General features: G+C 39.4%; 1 protein-coding gene across 3 annotated transcripts in view; it reads right to left on the bottom strand.

Annotated features, from left to right (window-relative positions):
* plcb1.S (phospholipase C beta 1 S homeolog) overlaps nt 1-18,649 on the bottom strand; it is a 305,516-nt gene that overhangs the window by 130,343 nt on the left and 156,524 nt on the right. For all 3 annotated transcript variants that reach the window (XM_041564337.1, XM_041564338.1, XM_041564339.1), the window contains exon 5: nt 7,876-7,955. In XM_041564337.1, coding sequence (XP_041420271.1) covers nt 7,876-7,955 — 80 coding nt within the window. The remainder of the gene's footprint in view (nt 1-7,875; nt 7,956-18,649) is intronic.

Below are 18,649 nucleotides of genomic sequence, written 5' to 3'. Positions count from 1 at the left end.
CTACTGATCCTATTACACCACTTTGGAATAACCAGATTTACCCAGCCATTGCCAAGCTCGGGCCCATGCCTCAGTGGGTTCAATGTGGTATTACGACTGTGGGAGATGTCTGGCTGGATGGCAAGCCGATCTCTTTTGCTCAGTTGAGGGATCTCCATCACCTCCCGCAGAACCAGTGGCTAAATTACTATAGACTTAACCGTGGCCTTAAAGCAGCTCACAAGCATAGTACCATTTCTCTCTCTACCCACCCGTTTCTGCTCTATGTCAACAGGGGCCATACTAAAGGTCTAGTCACCATGCTGTACGCTAGGCTATTACAGGGTGCTCATGGTAGTAATCTTCAGGAGCTTTGTCACAAATGGGAGGCTGATGTGGGTGCTATTTCTGAGGAGGAATGGCAAGAAGCGCAAGACTCTATCCTTTTGGTTTCCCCTAATTATAGATTTCGCACCGTTCAATTATATATTTTCCATAGAGCGTATTATACCCCTGCTAGGTTACATCTTATTAATCCTGCTACTCCGGATCTGTGTACTAGATGTGCCCTGGAAAAAGGGTCTCTTTTGCATATGTTGTGGAGTTGTAGCAAGATTGTGCCGTACTGGGGGTCTATCTTGGACACCTTGGATCGGGTTTTGCAAATACAGATAGATAGATCGCCAAAAGTGTGTGTTTTGGCTGTTTTACAGGATCTGCACCTTACCCAGTATCAGCTGCTTTTCTTACAGGAGGCTTTACTGTTGGCCAAGAAACTTATTACTCAGAATTGGAGGAACGTCGCTCCTCCCACGTTTGCTTGCTGGAAGCAAAGTATGATGGTTGTATCCAACATTGAACAACTCGTCTATTTGAAACGGGGGGTCCCTGCTAAATTTAGTAGGATTTGGGGTCCCTGGTTGGATGAATTCCCCCTTCCACATGGCAGCTCGACTCCTGGGTGAATCACTGTTTCGGTGCTATGGTGCTGTTATGACTCTAAAGTTCTTTTGCTGCATGTTCTCTGATGTTTCTGTATCAGTTTGATTTGTATAGCTCTCTCATATTGCCTTCTGTACGGATGTTGATGTATAGTGTAACATATATATACTACATGCATATATCCTGTTACTGACTTGTTGGACAATGCTATGTTTCCTTTTTTTTTTTCTTTTTGTTTGTGCTCCTGCTGTACAAACGTTTATGACTCCTGTCCTTTTATGTTTTCAATAAACTACCTGAGTTTAAAAAAAAAAAAGGCAGCTATTAGAATTGATACTTATATTCCCCATACTGTAGATCCTACTGAGGTTTTACTGAGAAATGGACCAACTAATGGATCAACTTCACATCTTGCTGTAATGGAGCCATGCCAGATCATTCTCTAAAATGAAGCAACAATAGGGTTATCAAATTATATTTATATCAAATAATTTTGGCTCTTTCATAGTTTTATTTCTATCAATGGCTGAATTAACTTTCAACCTAACTGGTAACAACCCCATAGCAGTCAGGAAGAAGGAACTTTTTTGTGTATTGCTGCCCCAATAAAAGACTGTGAACCTCCATCTTTCCATCTCTTTATCTGTGCCTCCCAGTAATCCAGGACAATGTTCTCCACAATGCAGGTGTGCAATCTGCATTAATCTGGAGAAGACTATGGCTAAGAAATCACATCTGTCATTTTTAGATTTGAGATCAGCGTAAATTCCTCCGCTAAGCTAAAGTGAAACCACACTTTACTGCCTTTGATCTTAGAATAAAATGTTTCAGGTGAAACAATACATTTTGAAGCTCTTTCTGAATTCAAATTTGAAATGCCATACAGTAAAATGGCACAGGAGGTACCTGTAGGTCTGGGGAGCAACCCAAGGAGACAGTGGTGGACAATGTTTACAGGTAACAGCGGGATGTGGGACAGGGACTAATTGTGATTCTAACACGGGCCACAAGCCTGGTAATATACAGTAGATGCCATTTGACTTCACTCTATGAACATGTTTGGTTGGGTCAAGCCGAAGATGAATGAATATTATACATAAAGACATATTAAGAGGCTGCCATTCAGATAGATGAGAATAATCCTTCTGGATGTCTTTAGAATCAATGCTGTTCTTGTTGTCAGTGCTCAAATTGGACATTATTGAATTAGAGAGGGTCTAGAGAATGGCAACTAAGCTGGTAAAGGGTATGGAAAGTCTTAGCTATGAAGAAAGACTTGCCAAATTGGGGTTGTTGGAGAATAGGTGCTTAAGGGTAGATATGATAACTATGTATAAATATATTAGGGGATCATACAATAATCTCTCTAATGCTTTATTTACCAGTAGGTCCTTCCAGCTGAAACGGGGTCACCCATTCCGATAAGTATAAAGGAGGTTCCCGCTAAATATTGGGAAGGGGTTTGTTACAGTAAGAGCTGTGAAGATGTGGAATTCTCTCCCTGAATCAGTGGTACAGGCTGATACATTAGATAGCTTTAAGAAGGGGTTGGATGGTGTTTAGCAAGTGAAGGAATACAGGGTTATGGAAGATAGCTCATAGTACAAGTTGATCCAGGGACTGGTTGAATTGCATCTTGGAGTTAGGAAGGAATTTTTTTGCCCCTCTAAAGGCAAATTGGAGAGGCTTCAAATGTTTTTTTTTGCCTTCTTCTGGATCAACTAGCAGTTAGGCACATTATATATAGACTTAAGGTTGAACTTGATCGACGTGTGTGTTTTTTTCAACCCAACTTACTATTTAACTATGTTACATTGCATACATTTGTCAGTGAGCTGTATCTAATAGGTACCATCATTTATTTATCCATAGACTACAGATTACTGGCTGGGGTTTTACAAACCTAATTAATTCTGTTCATTGAAATGCATGAATCGCAACTGTAGCAATGTTTGGAAGGATATGTCTTCTTTTTGCCAAAATTCAGATTGGGTAGAAGACCACGCATACAGTATAGGACACATATTGGTGCCAAACAAAATAAAGGCACAGCATGTATGCGGATCAGTAGTTGGTCACTGGCATGTTCCAATAACCGATTGCCAAACTGTGGGTATAGTTATAGCAGCGACTGGCATAATCCTACTGTCATGGGTTCCAATGTTAGATGCACAAATATATATCATGGTACATAAATACCTGAGACTGACTTTCTGGTCACCATTATAAGCACAACATTAGGCACCCACACTGCTACTGATGGACTGCGCCCGACACACTGCATGCCAATAAGTGATACCATCTAGATATACCCTTAGGGGGTGCCTATTACAAAGCAAAGCTGAAAGCCCATCTCACATTCAACCAAACTCCCACTTCCCTCATTTGGTATTCCTGTTAATCTTGTTGACCGTCTCATTCACACAGTGTCACTAACAAGCTGCTGGAAAGCACAATTATCACAGAGACACATGCAATTAAAGGAAGAACTACTATTTTTTCAAAGGAATGTACAGAGAAAACATAATTTAATAAAATTAGCTGCCACCTCCTGCCATTTTCCAATTCTGAAGAGCCGCCTGGGGAGCCGTGAACATGTTCTCAGCTTTTTGTAGCTGCTCAACTAAAATAATTATTAAAACCTGGATTTTTTTAAACATAAATGTGTCTACCTAAACCTCCTATTTATTGTGTCCCATCTACTATACTTTCCCAGAGACCTTACTGGAGGTTCTGGGGGATATTCAGCTAGATTAGATGTTGAATTAGGTCAGCGGATCCGTTATCTGGAATTACGGAAAGGTAGTCTCCAACAGACTCCATTTTATCCAAATAATCTCAATTTTAAAAATTATTTCCTTTTTCTCTATAATAATAAAACAGTAGCTTGTGTTTGATCTCAACTTGGAAGCAAAACCAGCCTATAGGGTTTATTTAATGTTTACATGATTTTTTTAGTAGACGTAAGGTATGTAAATCGAAATTACGGAAAGATCTGTAATCCGGAAAGCATTCTGGATAACAGGTCCCATGCCTGTACTTCCGTATTGTCAATGACTTCATACATAGCTGCTAAACTCTACAATGCAGAAAAGGCATAAAGATCAGTGACAGATGGGACTGGCATTAGTAACTTACAACCGCAAAATATTGGTTCAAAAGTTATCCGAGGAGATATAATTTTCCCACAGCCAGTTGTGAAGAAAACCCTATTAATTAAAGATACTTGCATCAAAGTGTGTTCTTTGCACTTCTGTATAGTTGCATGTATTAAAGCAAAGGAACCCTGCACCTACCGCAAATCCACACCAGGCAGTGGTTCCACTGTTCTCACAGCGCCCAGTGTCATATAGGAAATTAGGCCAAACCAACTTGCAAAACTTTCAGAAGAATTGTGTCCACTTCACTGTAGTGTGAGCACAATTGCATGTCACTATTTCCTTTCCCAGAATGTTCCTAAAGATCTTTCCCAACTTTTTTTTAAGAACCTCAAAGCCTCTGAGTACACAAGTAGCTAAAATTGTCCTGGTTACTTGGCAAAGCAGAATCCAGAGCACTACCCAAGAACTTCATCAGCTGCCGCATTTCTAAATTTCTACCTAATTTCCACATAATCTGATGCACATCTCCTAGGCTTTTTTTTGATATTATAAAAAAATGGTATTGTGCAGTAAAACATTATAACATATGGTAGTCTTCGCAAAATTGGGATTTGAACTTATAAGGCTCACGGTAACATTTAAAGGTTCCACAAATTTGTTGCTACTCAACTCAATTGTCTCAATAGGAAGTCTACATTTGGACGGTTGGACTGCTCTGATAGTTTATGAAATAATCTTAAATTGGGCACCAGCTCTAGTCTACCTCGGCTCTAAGGACCTTTATTAGACCTTTAGCATTTGCTACATCTAACTGATGTGAGAGTGGGTCCTCAATGTCAGATTCTCTGGAGGTCCCCAGGAAGCCCAATCCAGTACTGGAAGTAAGTGATATTTTTGGAATTATCGACCCCCCTATGCACAACAAGGGCAATAGTTGTTTAGCTAAATAGACTATTAATTTAGTTGCTTAGCTAAAGACTTGCAATGCCTACAAACCTGCAGAGTTTATTGATTTTACTATAAGAAACACAAAATATATACCAGTGATCCCCAATCAGTGGCTCCTGAGCAACATGTTGCTCTTCAACCAATTGGATGTTGCTCTCAGTATCCTCAAAGCAGGTGCTTATTTTTGAATTCCAGGCTTGGAAGCAAGTTTTAATTGCATAAAAACTAAGTATAGTGCCAAGTAGAGTCTCCTGTAGGCTGCCAGTTCACATAGAGGCTACCAAATAGCCAATCACAGCCCTTATTTGGCACCCCAAGGGACTTTTTCATGCTTGTGTTGCTCCCCAACTCTTTTTATGTTTGAATGTGGCTCACGGATAAAAAAAAGGTTGGGGACCCCTGATATATACCATACAAGAAACTATAAAAAATAAATAAATTTTGCAGATAACAGTTTTGCCAGCAGTTCAGAAAAAAAAACAGGCTACTACTGTATATCTTCCATTCCCTGTAGACATTTGTTTGCTCAATCAGAACTTAGGCAAAGCATGACGACATTGTTGGAAGCTAATAATATGCTTTCTTGAAAAAACTCAGCTGATCTTGATGTGTCAATGGATGACATGAAGCTAAGAGAGCAGATTTGTTTTAGGCAATTTTATATTACTATCCAATGCTGGGACCAGGCTGGGCTTGCAAATGTCTTCTTATTTCAACATTGTAGGCTCAAAGAAGATCTTCTGTGACAGGAAGCACTAGGGCAGGATGTAGATATTGTGTGTGGTCATTAAGGGGTTCATGTATTGACAACAGCATTTTAAAGGGTCAGCAATATCAAATGGTTCCTTATATATTCAGTCGTTCAACAGAAAAACTGATTTCTCCTAATGGAATTCCTAACGTTATCCAAAAATATTCTTCCACCGCCAATCTGTGGACCACAAAGAGCCTTATTGAAATCATTTGCATTGTAAACAATGACAACTCTGCCTGAGAATGAAATAACAAAACATTTCTGTAGTATAGAGACAATTCTGAGGAAAAACTGCCATTATTCTAGATTCAAACCAGAACTTAAATTAGATTGGGAGACACATGAAACCTTTTCATTTTTGTTGCATATAACTGACCCTTAAAAGTTGGGGAAATGTACATTAAAACGAAAGACAAGTCAATTAGGATCCAAGCCACTTATCCCAAAAGAAAACGATAATTGCAACATATGAGAGATTTGTGATTCTCTTTCATTTCCCAAGAAGAATTTCCTGGAATGATGGTTCCGTATAAGCCTCATTAATCCAGAAGCATAAGACAGGGCATATATTTTATACACTGGCCATTTAGATAATAGCGTCGAAGAAAGTGAGGCACAGAACAAAATGATCTCTCAGAAATTCAATTTAGCAGTTGCAGGTAAGTCTGTAAGAGACCTGCTTGTTTAATGTGCTGTGACATCTATCTCATCTATTTTTAGTAGCAGTATGACAGAAGATAAAAAGATTCCAGGAATGAGTTTTAAACATAGAAAATACAGGGATTGTTTGCCGACGGCTTGGCAGGTTGCGAAGTGCAAAAAACAGGTGCAAGATGGCCCGTGTTTCTCACCCTGCCCAGCCAGTAGTACCTGTGGGCACAAGTCGTGTAAGGACCTGCACTTGCACTCAGGGTGCACTCATCATAAATTACCCTATACCACTTTGTGCAGAGATGCTAGAGAGAAATGTTCATAAAAACATAAAAATCCACCCCTGCTCTACTAAGGGCATTTGTTACTTTAGATCAGGGCTGTTCAACTGAAGGCCTAGGACCAGATGTGCCTTGACATGGGCAATGTGAATTTCTGGACCCTCACTCCATTTACCCACAACCTTCAATAAACACACTTACACATTTCCTTTTTGGATTGAAAAGGCCGCAGCCATTTTATTAACATATAAGTTAACTTTAAATCTCCTAACATTTCCTAACCAAATAATCTTCAACAACTATTCAGTGGAATCTCCCCGACCCGATTAGCCGCTGAAGGCTGCTCTTGTGGAGATCCACTTGCCAAGCACCTGTCCAAATCCTGAGGCTATTCCTTTTGTCCTTTCCTTTTAACAGTGTCCAGTCACCATCACCCCTAGCCTCAGATCTACCCAACTTCTGCCATAAGTGACTCAAACCCCTTTACTCATTAGCTGCGACTATAAAAGACCCCGGCTTGTCTTATCCCAATCTAGGGCGGGTTCATTCACAAAATGGCGCCGACTCTTCTCTGCGCTCTGTACTTCACGCCTCGTGCTCCTCCCCTTGAACTACATTTCCCACAAACCCTTTCTCCCATCATCCGGGTCCCACTTCCTTGCCCTGTCATGTCCCTGTCCTTCCATTCCATTCCAGTCCCCACGGGCCTGCTTTCCCCCTCAAATGCTTAATATGGCACCCAGCTTGCTCAACGGTTCCATAGAGGTCTTTCAGTTACTGGCCTATAACATTACAATGTTGAACAGTGCTTTGAATCAAACCTACCTCTCAATAGTCCCAATTTTTTTTTATGGGGGGGGCAGTCAATGGGTGGAGCAAATGCAAACATGGGTGGAGCTTGGGTAAATGAGCAGCAAATCACTACCCTTGACCTGGGTGTAGTTGGCATTCACCACTTCAAGCTTGGATTTATATTGCCACTAAATATTTGAGGTATTAACTTCCCCTTTTCCTCAAACAAAATTGGGTTTTATTTATTGTGTTCCCTTGTAATTTCCCTTAAGCCTTTCACATTTCCAAAATTTGCAAGAGGAAAACCACATCCCATTTAGACATAAACAATAAAGTTTAAAAATGTCCAACACAAGTAAAAAAGGAAATTAACTGAAATGCAAAAAGAGAAAAACGCCCATTTTTAATAAATATTGGAGCTACTTACGCTTTTTGAAGAAAGGCATCTCTGGACATGTTCTGCGCCAGCAAATTGGTTGCCAGACTGAATACCTCATCTGTCCACTCCTAAGTAGATATAAAATAAACAGGCTTTTAGCTCATGTGCTGAGCACATAACATGTTTCTTTTGATAGATCCCTGCTGCCCAGCAAATATTGTTTTAGGTTGCATGGCAGGGGGAAACACAGATGTAAATAACATGGCCTAAGGCTATTCTCTCCCCTTGACAATAGTTGTGTATTTACGGGATGGTTTTCCACGTGTTCATATATGCAACATGGTATATCGTCACCCAAGCTTAGAAAATATTGGCCTTGTTCCTAGAGCTCTTCCAGTTAAACAAACACTAATAGTGACACTAGACAGGCTGAGACAGGAAAAACAAGCTGTTCTCATTGCCAGACATATGGAATCATTTCTTGACAGAACTTTGTACAGCATCTATGACATCTGCATATGCTGCATCTCAGGAGGCCTCTTATTACCCAACTCATATATTGCATTCTTCATTGGCCATTGCTTCTTGCAGAACAGACTCAAGCCACTTACCTGGAAGTGAAACATTCAAAGTAAACCACTTCCACCCATTCCCTGGTGTTGCCCAAACAAGCCAATAGTCAGAGTAAATCAGCTTTCACTATTGACATGGATGGCTTAATCCTTAGCAAGTGGAGAATGCAAGAATAAAATCTTGTTGCGCTGCAGCTTGGACATTGCTCCAACCAGCTGGGGTTTTTTGGTCTGTGAGGGTCTGGTGATACAGGTAAAATGTTGGCTTGTAAGTCATAACCAGTTAGATGTTTGTTTCCTTATTATGAGCAGTACAGTAGATACTTACTGCTGATTAGTTGATCTAGATTAACAAACCTGGAACAAACCTGGCAGCCCGTATTGCATTCCTCCCTGTCTCTTAAACAGCCACAATGTAAAATCATTCTGGTCTGATTGCTTGGTTGACTAACACTTTTTGCTCCCTCTGTATCTTACACCTTGGCCCCATAGGTGATAGTATATCCTGCATATTATATATTCTGTATAGAGACCCAGACCAGGTGATTAATAGCAAAATGATCAGGCATCAAATTAGATGAAAGAAGGCGATTATGCTGCAACAGCTCCATATTTGATATTTGGAAATGTGTTGAACATATACTAGGAATTCACCAAATCCAAGATTCTGTTTGGGATTGGGCCTATTTCAACAGGATTCAGATTTCTGCCAAATCCAAATGCCTGGCCGAACCAAATCCAAATCCTTAAAATCATGTGATTTTTATCATACAAACAAAGAAGTAATACAATTTTAACTGCACTTGGCTCTCTTTCCCCTGCCTAACTCTAATTTGCATATATCAATTAGGGTTTGGATTCAGTTTGATATTTGGCCTTAGACTCGTGAACCAGGCAGGCTACCCACAGAATACCCGAAAAGTGGTCGGTTTCCGGGCAAAAAGACAGTCGCGGGGTAACCCAGCTGCAGGCTTGATCCCTCCCACCATCTCTTGTGGTGATGATAGTTTTTTTCTATTTTTGTGCAGTTTCGGTTTAAAGTGATGTCATGTCCTGGTTTGCGTGTCCCTGGGTAAGAAGGTTAGTTGGCCTATTGTGGGTTGGCTTAGTTAGTGGATCAGTGGGAGAAAATTGAGGGTTGCAGATCACGGGTAGGGGGTATGGGTATAAGATAAGATGGCCTTCCACATAGCCCAAAGCCTGAAGGGTAGGCAGTTTTTTGTACTCCTATTACAGCACCTCTGTCCCTTTACCAGCACTTTGTTCCAAGGGAAATGCGCCTGGTTACATTAGCAATTTAGATTGTTGTAGGTGACTTGCTTTCAATTGAAGGGAAGGACATTTTGAGAACATGATGTTTATTTCCCCGTTATGGATTATTTGGCTGGCCTCTTTCATATCGTCTGACAAACGTGGAAGCCATTGAATGTGATGCTTGGCTGAAAGATCTATTAAACTGGTTGCCATGCACTTGCACATGCACCCAGTTAATCTGGAGAGAAAGAACAAGCACGGCTTAATTATTCCCCATCACGTCGCTCTCCCATTTTCACATGGAACATTTCTGACAATGTTGATTAGGCCCTCTCTCCTCTAGAATAAAATACAATTCCAAGAAAGCACAGTCTTTTAATAATGACAAAACCACAAATTATGTCTCCGCTTTCCTCTAACTGGATCTGTAATTCAAATTTATGTCTTTCTCAATAAGAGCTTTGGTGCAGACTCCAGGCAGCTTTAATAAGTGCAGTCAAGAGCCAAAGGCAGGTAGATTGTGTTCCAAGGCTTCCATTTCTCTTCTGCGCACATACAGGAAAGCATCAATCTTACTTCCCCCCCAATAAGCTTCTGAAAATAATTCACATTTGTACTGGGACAATTTAGCGAGGAAACAGCAAACATTCACTATCACAAATAACTGCAATTCAAACTGACTAAACAGGAGTAATGAATTGAATAATCAGCTGGAAACTTGGCACTGCCAATACATCTCAGTTAATCATTACTTTGGTACAGGGAGGTTATTTATAAAAGCTTTTAAACTACTTTCTTGTAAAGTCAGGTATTTCATCTTCAATGGTGGGTGGCTACTTTCACTGTGGCTTCTTAACCCATTGACATCCGGAGCAGCAGTCAGTGGCTTTACTCCTTTATATATATATAATACACAAAAGCCATGAATATCTTGTAAATTATATCCTTATAAACGGTGAGTAGTGATGTCATCAGTTATAAACGGTGAGTTCTGATATCATTTCTGTCACATGACTCACTAATATTTGTGTATTATAATTAATAAAGTCCCCCCAGTTGTAAAATATGAGGATATTATAAGTTACCTCGGAGTTCCATGACCTGTATAAAAACACTCGGCCTTCGGCCTCGTACTTTTATATGGCCATGAAACTCCTCGGTAACTTATAATATCCTTATATTTTACAAAAGGGGGTACTTTATTCACTATATATATATATATATATATATATATATATATATATATATATATATATATTCCCGACAGAAACATGGAGTGTAAATGTTATAATATTATATAAATGATAATCTTCTGTCCTATCAATCTTATTTGCTCCTCAACTGAACACTTCACTTTCTCTTCTTTTCAACTAGGACAATGTGATAAAAGACATAACGTTTTTACTTGGTCTAGTAACCCATAGAAACCATTCAGCAGGTATCATTATGAAGACAAACATCTCTTTAGCTGTTATGAGCTATTAGATCTGGTGCAAACATCTTGACTTTCATTTCATTACCGCATCAGTATCAACACCCTAGTCAGCCTAAGCTCCATCCTTCCATGTCCTGGATCCATACAAGCCTCTCACAGTTCCCAGTAAGCCTCCTACTTTGACCCATCACTCTGCCCAGATCCAAACTCTTTGGTTTAACCCTTGGACTTAAAATAATCAGTTACATTGGGTTAGTCCCTCTGCTCTCAGGTACAACTCCAGCTATTCCAACACAACAGTAAACAGGATCCAATACTATGATATTAAAGCCAGTGCAATATTCCTTTTGGAAAAAAACATGAAATTCCCAGCATAAGTTGCATAATGCCAAAGCCCAGTTGCTGTACACAGGTATAGGACCTGTTATCCAGAATGCTCGGGACCTGCTGTTTTCCGGATAATGGATCTTTCCATAATTTGGATCTTCAAGTCTACTAGAAAATCATTTAAACATTAAATAAACCTAATAGGCTGGTTCTGCAACCAATAAGGATTAATTATAACTTAGTTGGGATCAAGAAGAAGCTACTGTTTTATTATTACAGAGAAAAAGAAAATAATTTTTAATCATTTGGATTATTTGGATAAAATGGAGTCTATGGGAGATGGCCATTCTGTAATTTGGAGCTTTCTGGATAATAGGTTTACATATAACTGATCCCATACTTGTATATCATTTGTATTCATATACTGTATTATTCTTTTGGAGGAAAACAAATTCAATTGTCTGTAAAATAAATGGTGAAATGGAACTCTCATATTGAGTATTCCTTATAATAGCAGAATTAAAATGGAGAAAGTTGCCTGGTGCCGTGATGGAGAAACAGATTGTAGAGTTGCTTTGAAAGTGACAAAACTAAGCAAAAGAGCAGGTGGCAATAGATAACTGTCTGCCAATGAGGAAGCTGCACTAAATTAGCTAGTGAAGATATTGTGCCAGTACAGTATACTCATGATAAGGTATTGAGCTGGCACTCATATATATACAATATACAATGACTCCCCCACACCAATTAGCTTGGATCACTTGATCACTATTTTTGGAAAAATTTGGAATGTAAGATTAATGAAACACGTGTTTTGGTAAAATTCTAGAATATCCTAGAAACTCTAGTAGCTATGTAGTACAGTAACCACTTACTGCATTACAATTCCCAATATCTTTATAACACAGACAAATATTTATTGCTGCAAGGTTCCCAACAGTTCCAAACAACCTCCAACTAACCTACTAATAGAGCCGTCCACCAAACACAATCCCAGCCAATGGCTCTAGTTGACATAGGGAGTTCTCAGTGACACACACTCCAAAGGCTACCTGCACCAAGTCAGCAGCGATGCTTGTCAATTGATTGCCTTTGAAGTATGACCCATCCTTTCTTTATTACAGCACCTCCCCCCCCTAGAAGGTTGAAGGAGAGGTAGTTTGTGGCTCCTGCAATAGAAAGACCAATAGGCAATCAAGATGCAGAATGCAACTTTGCTGCAGTACTAAAGAGCTACGGCATCTTGAATTGAGATACTGCCTGAGGGCTAGATCCCCCAGGTCTTACCAGACCCTCATAGACAAGAACCAAATGTGGTCTAGAAAAGTATAAAAAGCTCTTAACATCAAAAAGAGTTGCTGAAATGTATGAGCCCTTATGAATAAACATGAATAATCCTTACTTTAGCACATTTTGTACATGTCCTTTATGAACTTGAAATTCCTCTAACATTTCCCAACTGAACAAAGAACTGAGCGCAAGGTTTCCCGGTAGCTCGCTGCCGATAGTATTATCATCAGATTATTCTTTTATGATGTTAATGGTTTAAAGTGCTCTGTATAACAAGTAACATTATTTTTCCAGTTCTGCATCCTGGTCCATTACAGCTAATTGTTCGTTAAACTGCTGAATATGATGTATTAGGCGCTAGTAATTAAGCAAAGCTGAAGTCAAACTGTTCAGGTTCCATTCTTTCTACAGAAGAACATTTCTGCTATTTCAGCTTTTATCAATTGTAATTGTATTTGGCTTTTTCCTTGATCACGGAAAATGACAGAAGTTATGTTAGGGTTCTATGTGGGTAGTAAAGTGGACATGAGACAGGGTTCAGGCATATGCATTTCACAGTCAAATAAAATCAGTTTTGTGCATTATCAATGAAAGCAGCTTCTTCCTTTAGACTGCATACTAAATGAAACTATATTAAATGTGCAGAGAATTCTCCCATCACCTCCTGCATTACTTTCGTGGCTCACCGTGTTTTTGGCTCTCCTGCCTCATGTGCAAAGTTATAACTGCCTGCACTGCTGACTCTCAACATAACTTCACAGAAAGGTAACAGGGCAGAATTAGCACTGAATTTGCACTCAGCACAAAAGAAATGGGTTAAAGGAGAAGGAAACCCCCTGGGCGCAAAACCCCTCCCCCCTCCCCCCTGGCCTACCTGTCCCGCTGGGCAAATGCCCGTAACTTGATACTTACCCTTCTGCACAGGTCCAGTCCACGGATTTCACAGATGACATCTTCTTCCACGCGATCTTCTTCCTGCTTTGACCAGCGTTTTGCTGCGCCAAAAGTCACAAAGTTTTCCGTGACTTTTGGTGCATGGGCAGTAGATCCGTTCCGGCGAAATGCTCCTACTGTGCATGCGCCGGTCAAAGCAGGAAGAAGATCGCTTGGAAGAAGATGGCGTCTGTGAACTCCGTAGACTGGACCTGCGCAGAAGGGTAAGTAACAAGTTAGGGGCATTTGCCCAGCGGGACAGGTAGGCCAGGGGGGAGGAGGGAGGGGAAGCAACACAGGGGAGGGGGGGAGGGTTTTTGCACCCACTGGGTTTCCTTCTACTTTAAGCCCTTAAAGGGAGTCTGTCATGATTTTTATGGTGTAGTTTTATCTCTAAATGACACTGTTTACACTGCAAATAATTCACTCTACCATGTAAAATGTAATTCCTAATCCAACAAGTGTATTTTTTAGTTGTATTATTGGTGTGTAGGTGCATCTCAGGTCATTTTGCCTGGTTATGTGCTTTCAGAAACAGCCAGTGCTGGGACTACTTTCTGACAGGCTATTGTGAGGGGGGGGTCCCATCTTTTTTTACCTGTGAGCAACATTCAGATGTAAAAAGAGTTGGGGAGCAACGCAAGCATGAAAATAGTTACAGGTGGTGCTAAATATGGGTTGTGATTGGCTATTAGGTAGTCCCTATGTGGATTGGCAGCCTACAGGAGCCTCAGTTTGGCAGTACACATGGTTTCTATGCAACTAAATCCTGTCCAAGAATTCAAAAATAAGAACCTGCTTTGATGCCACTGGGAGCAACATCCAAGGAATTAGCCGCTGGTTAGGGCTCACTGGGCTGTTTTTTCTACTATTTAATGTAACTGAAGTCGCAGTGGGACATGGATTTTTACTATTGAGTGCTGTTCTTATATCTACCAGGGAGCTGTTATATGATTACCATCCCATTGTTCTGCTGATGGGCTTCTGGGGAGGAAGAGGATGATATCTCTTAACTTGCAGTGTGGCAGTAAAGAGTGACGACATGACTGGAGGCACCTAGGAAACTGACAATATGGCTAGCCCCATGTCAGATTTCAAAATGAACTATAAAAATATCTGTTATCTCTTTTGAAAAACAGATTTAGTGCAGAGCAGCACTATTAACTGATACATTTTAAATAAAACATGTTTTCCTGTGACAATATCCCTATAAAAATAACAAAAGGGAGTCTCACTCAGCACACAGCAAATGTGACAAGAGGGCTTATATACAACCACAAGCACAGTTGCTCCCCCCAAATTTTACCTGCAGTCGCTTGTATGTTAAAGCAATTTTTTTAAAGGTACTTGCACCAAAATAAACTCTTTGCACTACCCTATGGTTCCCTATTAGTGATGGGCGAATTTATTTAGCAGGTACAAATTTGCGGCGAAGCGGAGTCAAATTTGTCGCTGCGGCAAAAAAAATTGACGCCGGCGTCGGAAATTTGCACCTGCTGAATAAATTTGCCACGATTAACGGACGCCCATTGACTTTAATAGGCACCAGCGCCAAGTTTGACGCCAGCGAATTATTGGAATCAAAATTCCCGTTTTTCGTCCGTTTCGCTGGAAATTCACGAAATTCCTGCCAAAATGGGACAAATTCGCCCATCACTATTCCCTATATATGTGTTCCCTGTCAATAGGCACGGCACAGTTGTGTAAAGAATTGGACACACATCATTAGATGGTGAACGTTAGGCACAACTCCACAACTCCACACACCTGCAATGACACTAGAATAATGGTAAAAAAGCTGCATTGTAACTACGCATGATGTCACTGCAGCTACAAGTAATGTCACAACCTCAGGAATCAACGGCTGACACTCTCATGTAATCTCTGGCAGCGGCTGGGAAGGTTTTTATTCATTGATTTAAGAAAAAACTAATTAGTGATTATATAGGCACCTGAGGGCCACCATAGGCACAGGCCCTCGGGTGCCTATATATAATTGTATCCATGAGTGTGGTCACTGCACTTGCAGACATGAATGACCCCTAAGGACAATATCCAGATTCTTTTGGAAGAAACCTTCTGCTTTGGGGACAGCTACAGATACAGCCACAAGAATGTATACCATGTCTTTGAATGCAATTTTTTTTAAAATTTTCCTTTATTTCCTATAATCTTTCTGTTGTCACTTTATTGCATTTTGTCATGTTTGTCTTCCCCTTTATAAGTTGCACTCCTGTCACATGTCTTCTTCTTCTACTATTATCCAGTGTCCTGTCTCCTACCCCTGTTCTCTCCTCCATGTAATATTAATTGCACATTGTGTCCCGTCTTCTCATTTCACTTGTTGCTCAAATATTGGCTTCATAGGCGTCTGCTTTGCACATAAAAGATAATGTCACTGATGCATACAGTCTAACTAAGCTGCCTTATAGATCTGGAATACATTATATTCTAAATTATATTGTAATGGATGTCTGTTGCAGCTCATTATGACACAGCATTTAATTATTCATGTGAAAACTACCCCATGGGGCAAATGAGCACTATACAGTATATAATTTCATTAAATGCAGTGCATCTGGCCTGACCCATTTAGTGCAAACGGGCAGCGCATGGCTTTGTTACATGGGACAGGCTGTGTGGCCATTGGCAGATGTGTGCAACATGGTTCTGCTTGTAACCCTTTCACTGCCACAGATTATATCATCTATGGGGCTGGTTATACATTTATTTATTTATTTATTTATTTGGGGGCTAAGGTTTAGTAGGTTTCATTAACCACTTGGAATCTTCTATTTAAAGAAACGGTTGCTTTATATCCTTTTGAAAGAATTTTTGCCACAAACTTTTAGCTCATTACAGACATGGGACCTGTTATACAGAATGCTCAGGACCTTGGGTTTTCCAGATAACAGATCTTTCAGTAGTTTGAATCTTCATGCCTTAAGTCTACTAGAAAATCATTTAAACATGAAATAAATCCAATAGGATTGTTTTTCCTCTGATAAGGATTATTTATATTTTAGTTTGGATCAAGAACAAGCTACTTTTTTATTATTACAGAGAAAAAGGAAATCTGAATTATTTTGAGATGGCCTTCCTGTAATTTGGAGCTTTTTGGATAAAAATGGATGCCATACCTGTACAGAAATGATCCCTAAACATTTAACCTTATAGCACTGTATTGGCACCTGCTGTTCTCTGTGTGCTATTCTCAATAACTCCTACTGTAATCATAGTGAATTGTCATATAAGTCAAACAATCGCACACTAGAAACACAATACAACCGCTTTATAGGATCATCATCATAAAGCCTTACTGTGAAATACGTTTCTACAATTTCCTTACTTGCAGATACCACTGTTAACCGGAAGTCTTTGCTTAGTTGGCAAATACATTAACTTATCTATTAATCTGTTACTAAGGGGAAAATCTGAGAGGTAAATGTTGAATTAGATGACTGTTTATGGAAAGGTAAGAAAACAGCAGACAACTTTGACGACTTATCTCTATAACATTTGTAGAATACAATATCTCTGTTGGTTTAGCTGTTTTCATCAAGCTTTCTTTACTATCGTAGGATACATCTCTGTAGGTTTAGCTGTCTTCATCAAGCTTTTCTTACTATCATAGGATACATCTCTATAGGTTTAGCTGTCTTCATCAAGTTTTCATTACTATGATAGGATACAATATATCTCCGTTGCATTAGCTGTCTTCATCAAGCTTTGTGTACTATCTTAAGATAAAATATTTCCATTGGCTTAGCTGTCTTCATTAAGTTTTCTTTACTATTATAGGATACAATATCTCCGTTGGTTTAGCTATCTTCATCAAGCTTTCTTTACTATCAGAGGATAAAATATCTCCATTAGTTTAGCTATCTTCATCAAGCTTTCTTTACTATCAAAGGAATAAATATCTCCGTTTGTTTAGATATCTTCATCAAGATTTCTTTACCTTCATAGGATACAATATCTCCATTGGTTTAGCTGTCTTCATCAAGCTTTCTTTACTATTGTAGCTTTTTCTTTACAATACTGTAACTTTCAATGACCATCCAACAAATGATGCAAAGAAATAGCCAAACACATGACTTTTGCACTTGTGTTTTGTGCCTTGCCCCAATACAATAAATAAACCCTTGAGACTTATTCAGGCATTTGATGGAATTGCAAAATCTTGAACTTGTCTTATTTATTTTATTTACCCCATATACTGTGAGCTGCAGCAATAATATATCTTTATGTGTTGCAAATATATATCTTTATGTAAGGAGAGTTTGTCCAATTTGATTGCTGAGGTTTCCACCAATGAACAAATGTAGGACAGCAAGGCCAAGTGAAGGCCAAACACTCCTGTTTATATATGGCTACCTGGAGAAGCTAGTGTTGCAAAATCAATCACTGTCAGTTTTCCTGACCTGATCCTAAACCTTGTTTTTATGAACTCCTTTTATAGCAATAGACTGGACACACTGACCTTAACCCAACTGAACACCTTAATTATCAACTGGGACCCTGATCTTCCACCTATGGACTGTATACTCTGATCTAAACCCAACTGAGCTGGCACCATGACCTTACAACTTCTTATTGCAATAATGTTCTGTATACGGTAACCTTAAAAGGGTAGTTCACCTTAAATTTTAATGTGTTGTGTTATAGAATGGGCAGTTCTATGCAACTTTTCAATTGGTCTTCATTTATTTTGTATACTTTTTTGAATTAATAGCCATCTTCTTCTGACTCATCCAGCTTTCAAATGGGGTTACTGACCCCATCTAAAAACAAATATTCTGTAAAGCAACACATTTATTGTTATTGCTACTTTTGATTACAGATATTTCTATTCAAGCCTCTCCTATTCACATTCCAGTCTCTTATTGAAATCAGTGCATGGTTGCTATGGTAATATGGACTGTAGCAACCATATTACTAAAAACTGGACACTGGAGAGCTGCTGAATAAAAAGCTAAATAACTCAAAAACCCCAAATAATAAAAAATGA

Source organism: Xenopus laevis, chromosome 5S (genome assembly GCF_017654675.1).
Source record: "Xenopus laevis strain J_2021 chromosome 5S, Xenopus_laevis_v10.1, whole genome shotgun sequence".
Lineage (NCBI taxonomy): Eukaryota > Metazoa > Chordata > Amphibia > Anura > Pipidae > Xenopus > Xenopus laevis.
The sequence above is the reverse complement of the archived record's forward strand: the minus strand, read 5'-3'. Positions and strand labels throughout refer to the sequence as shown.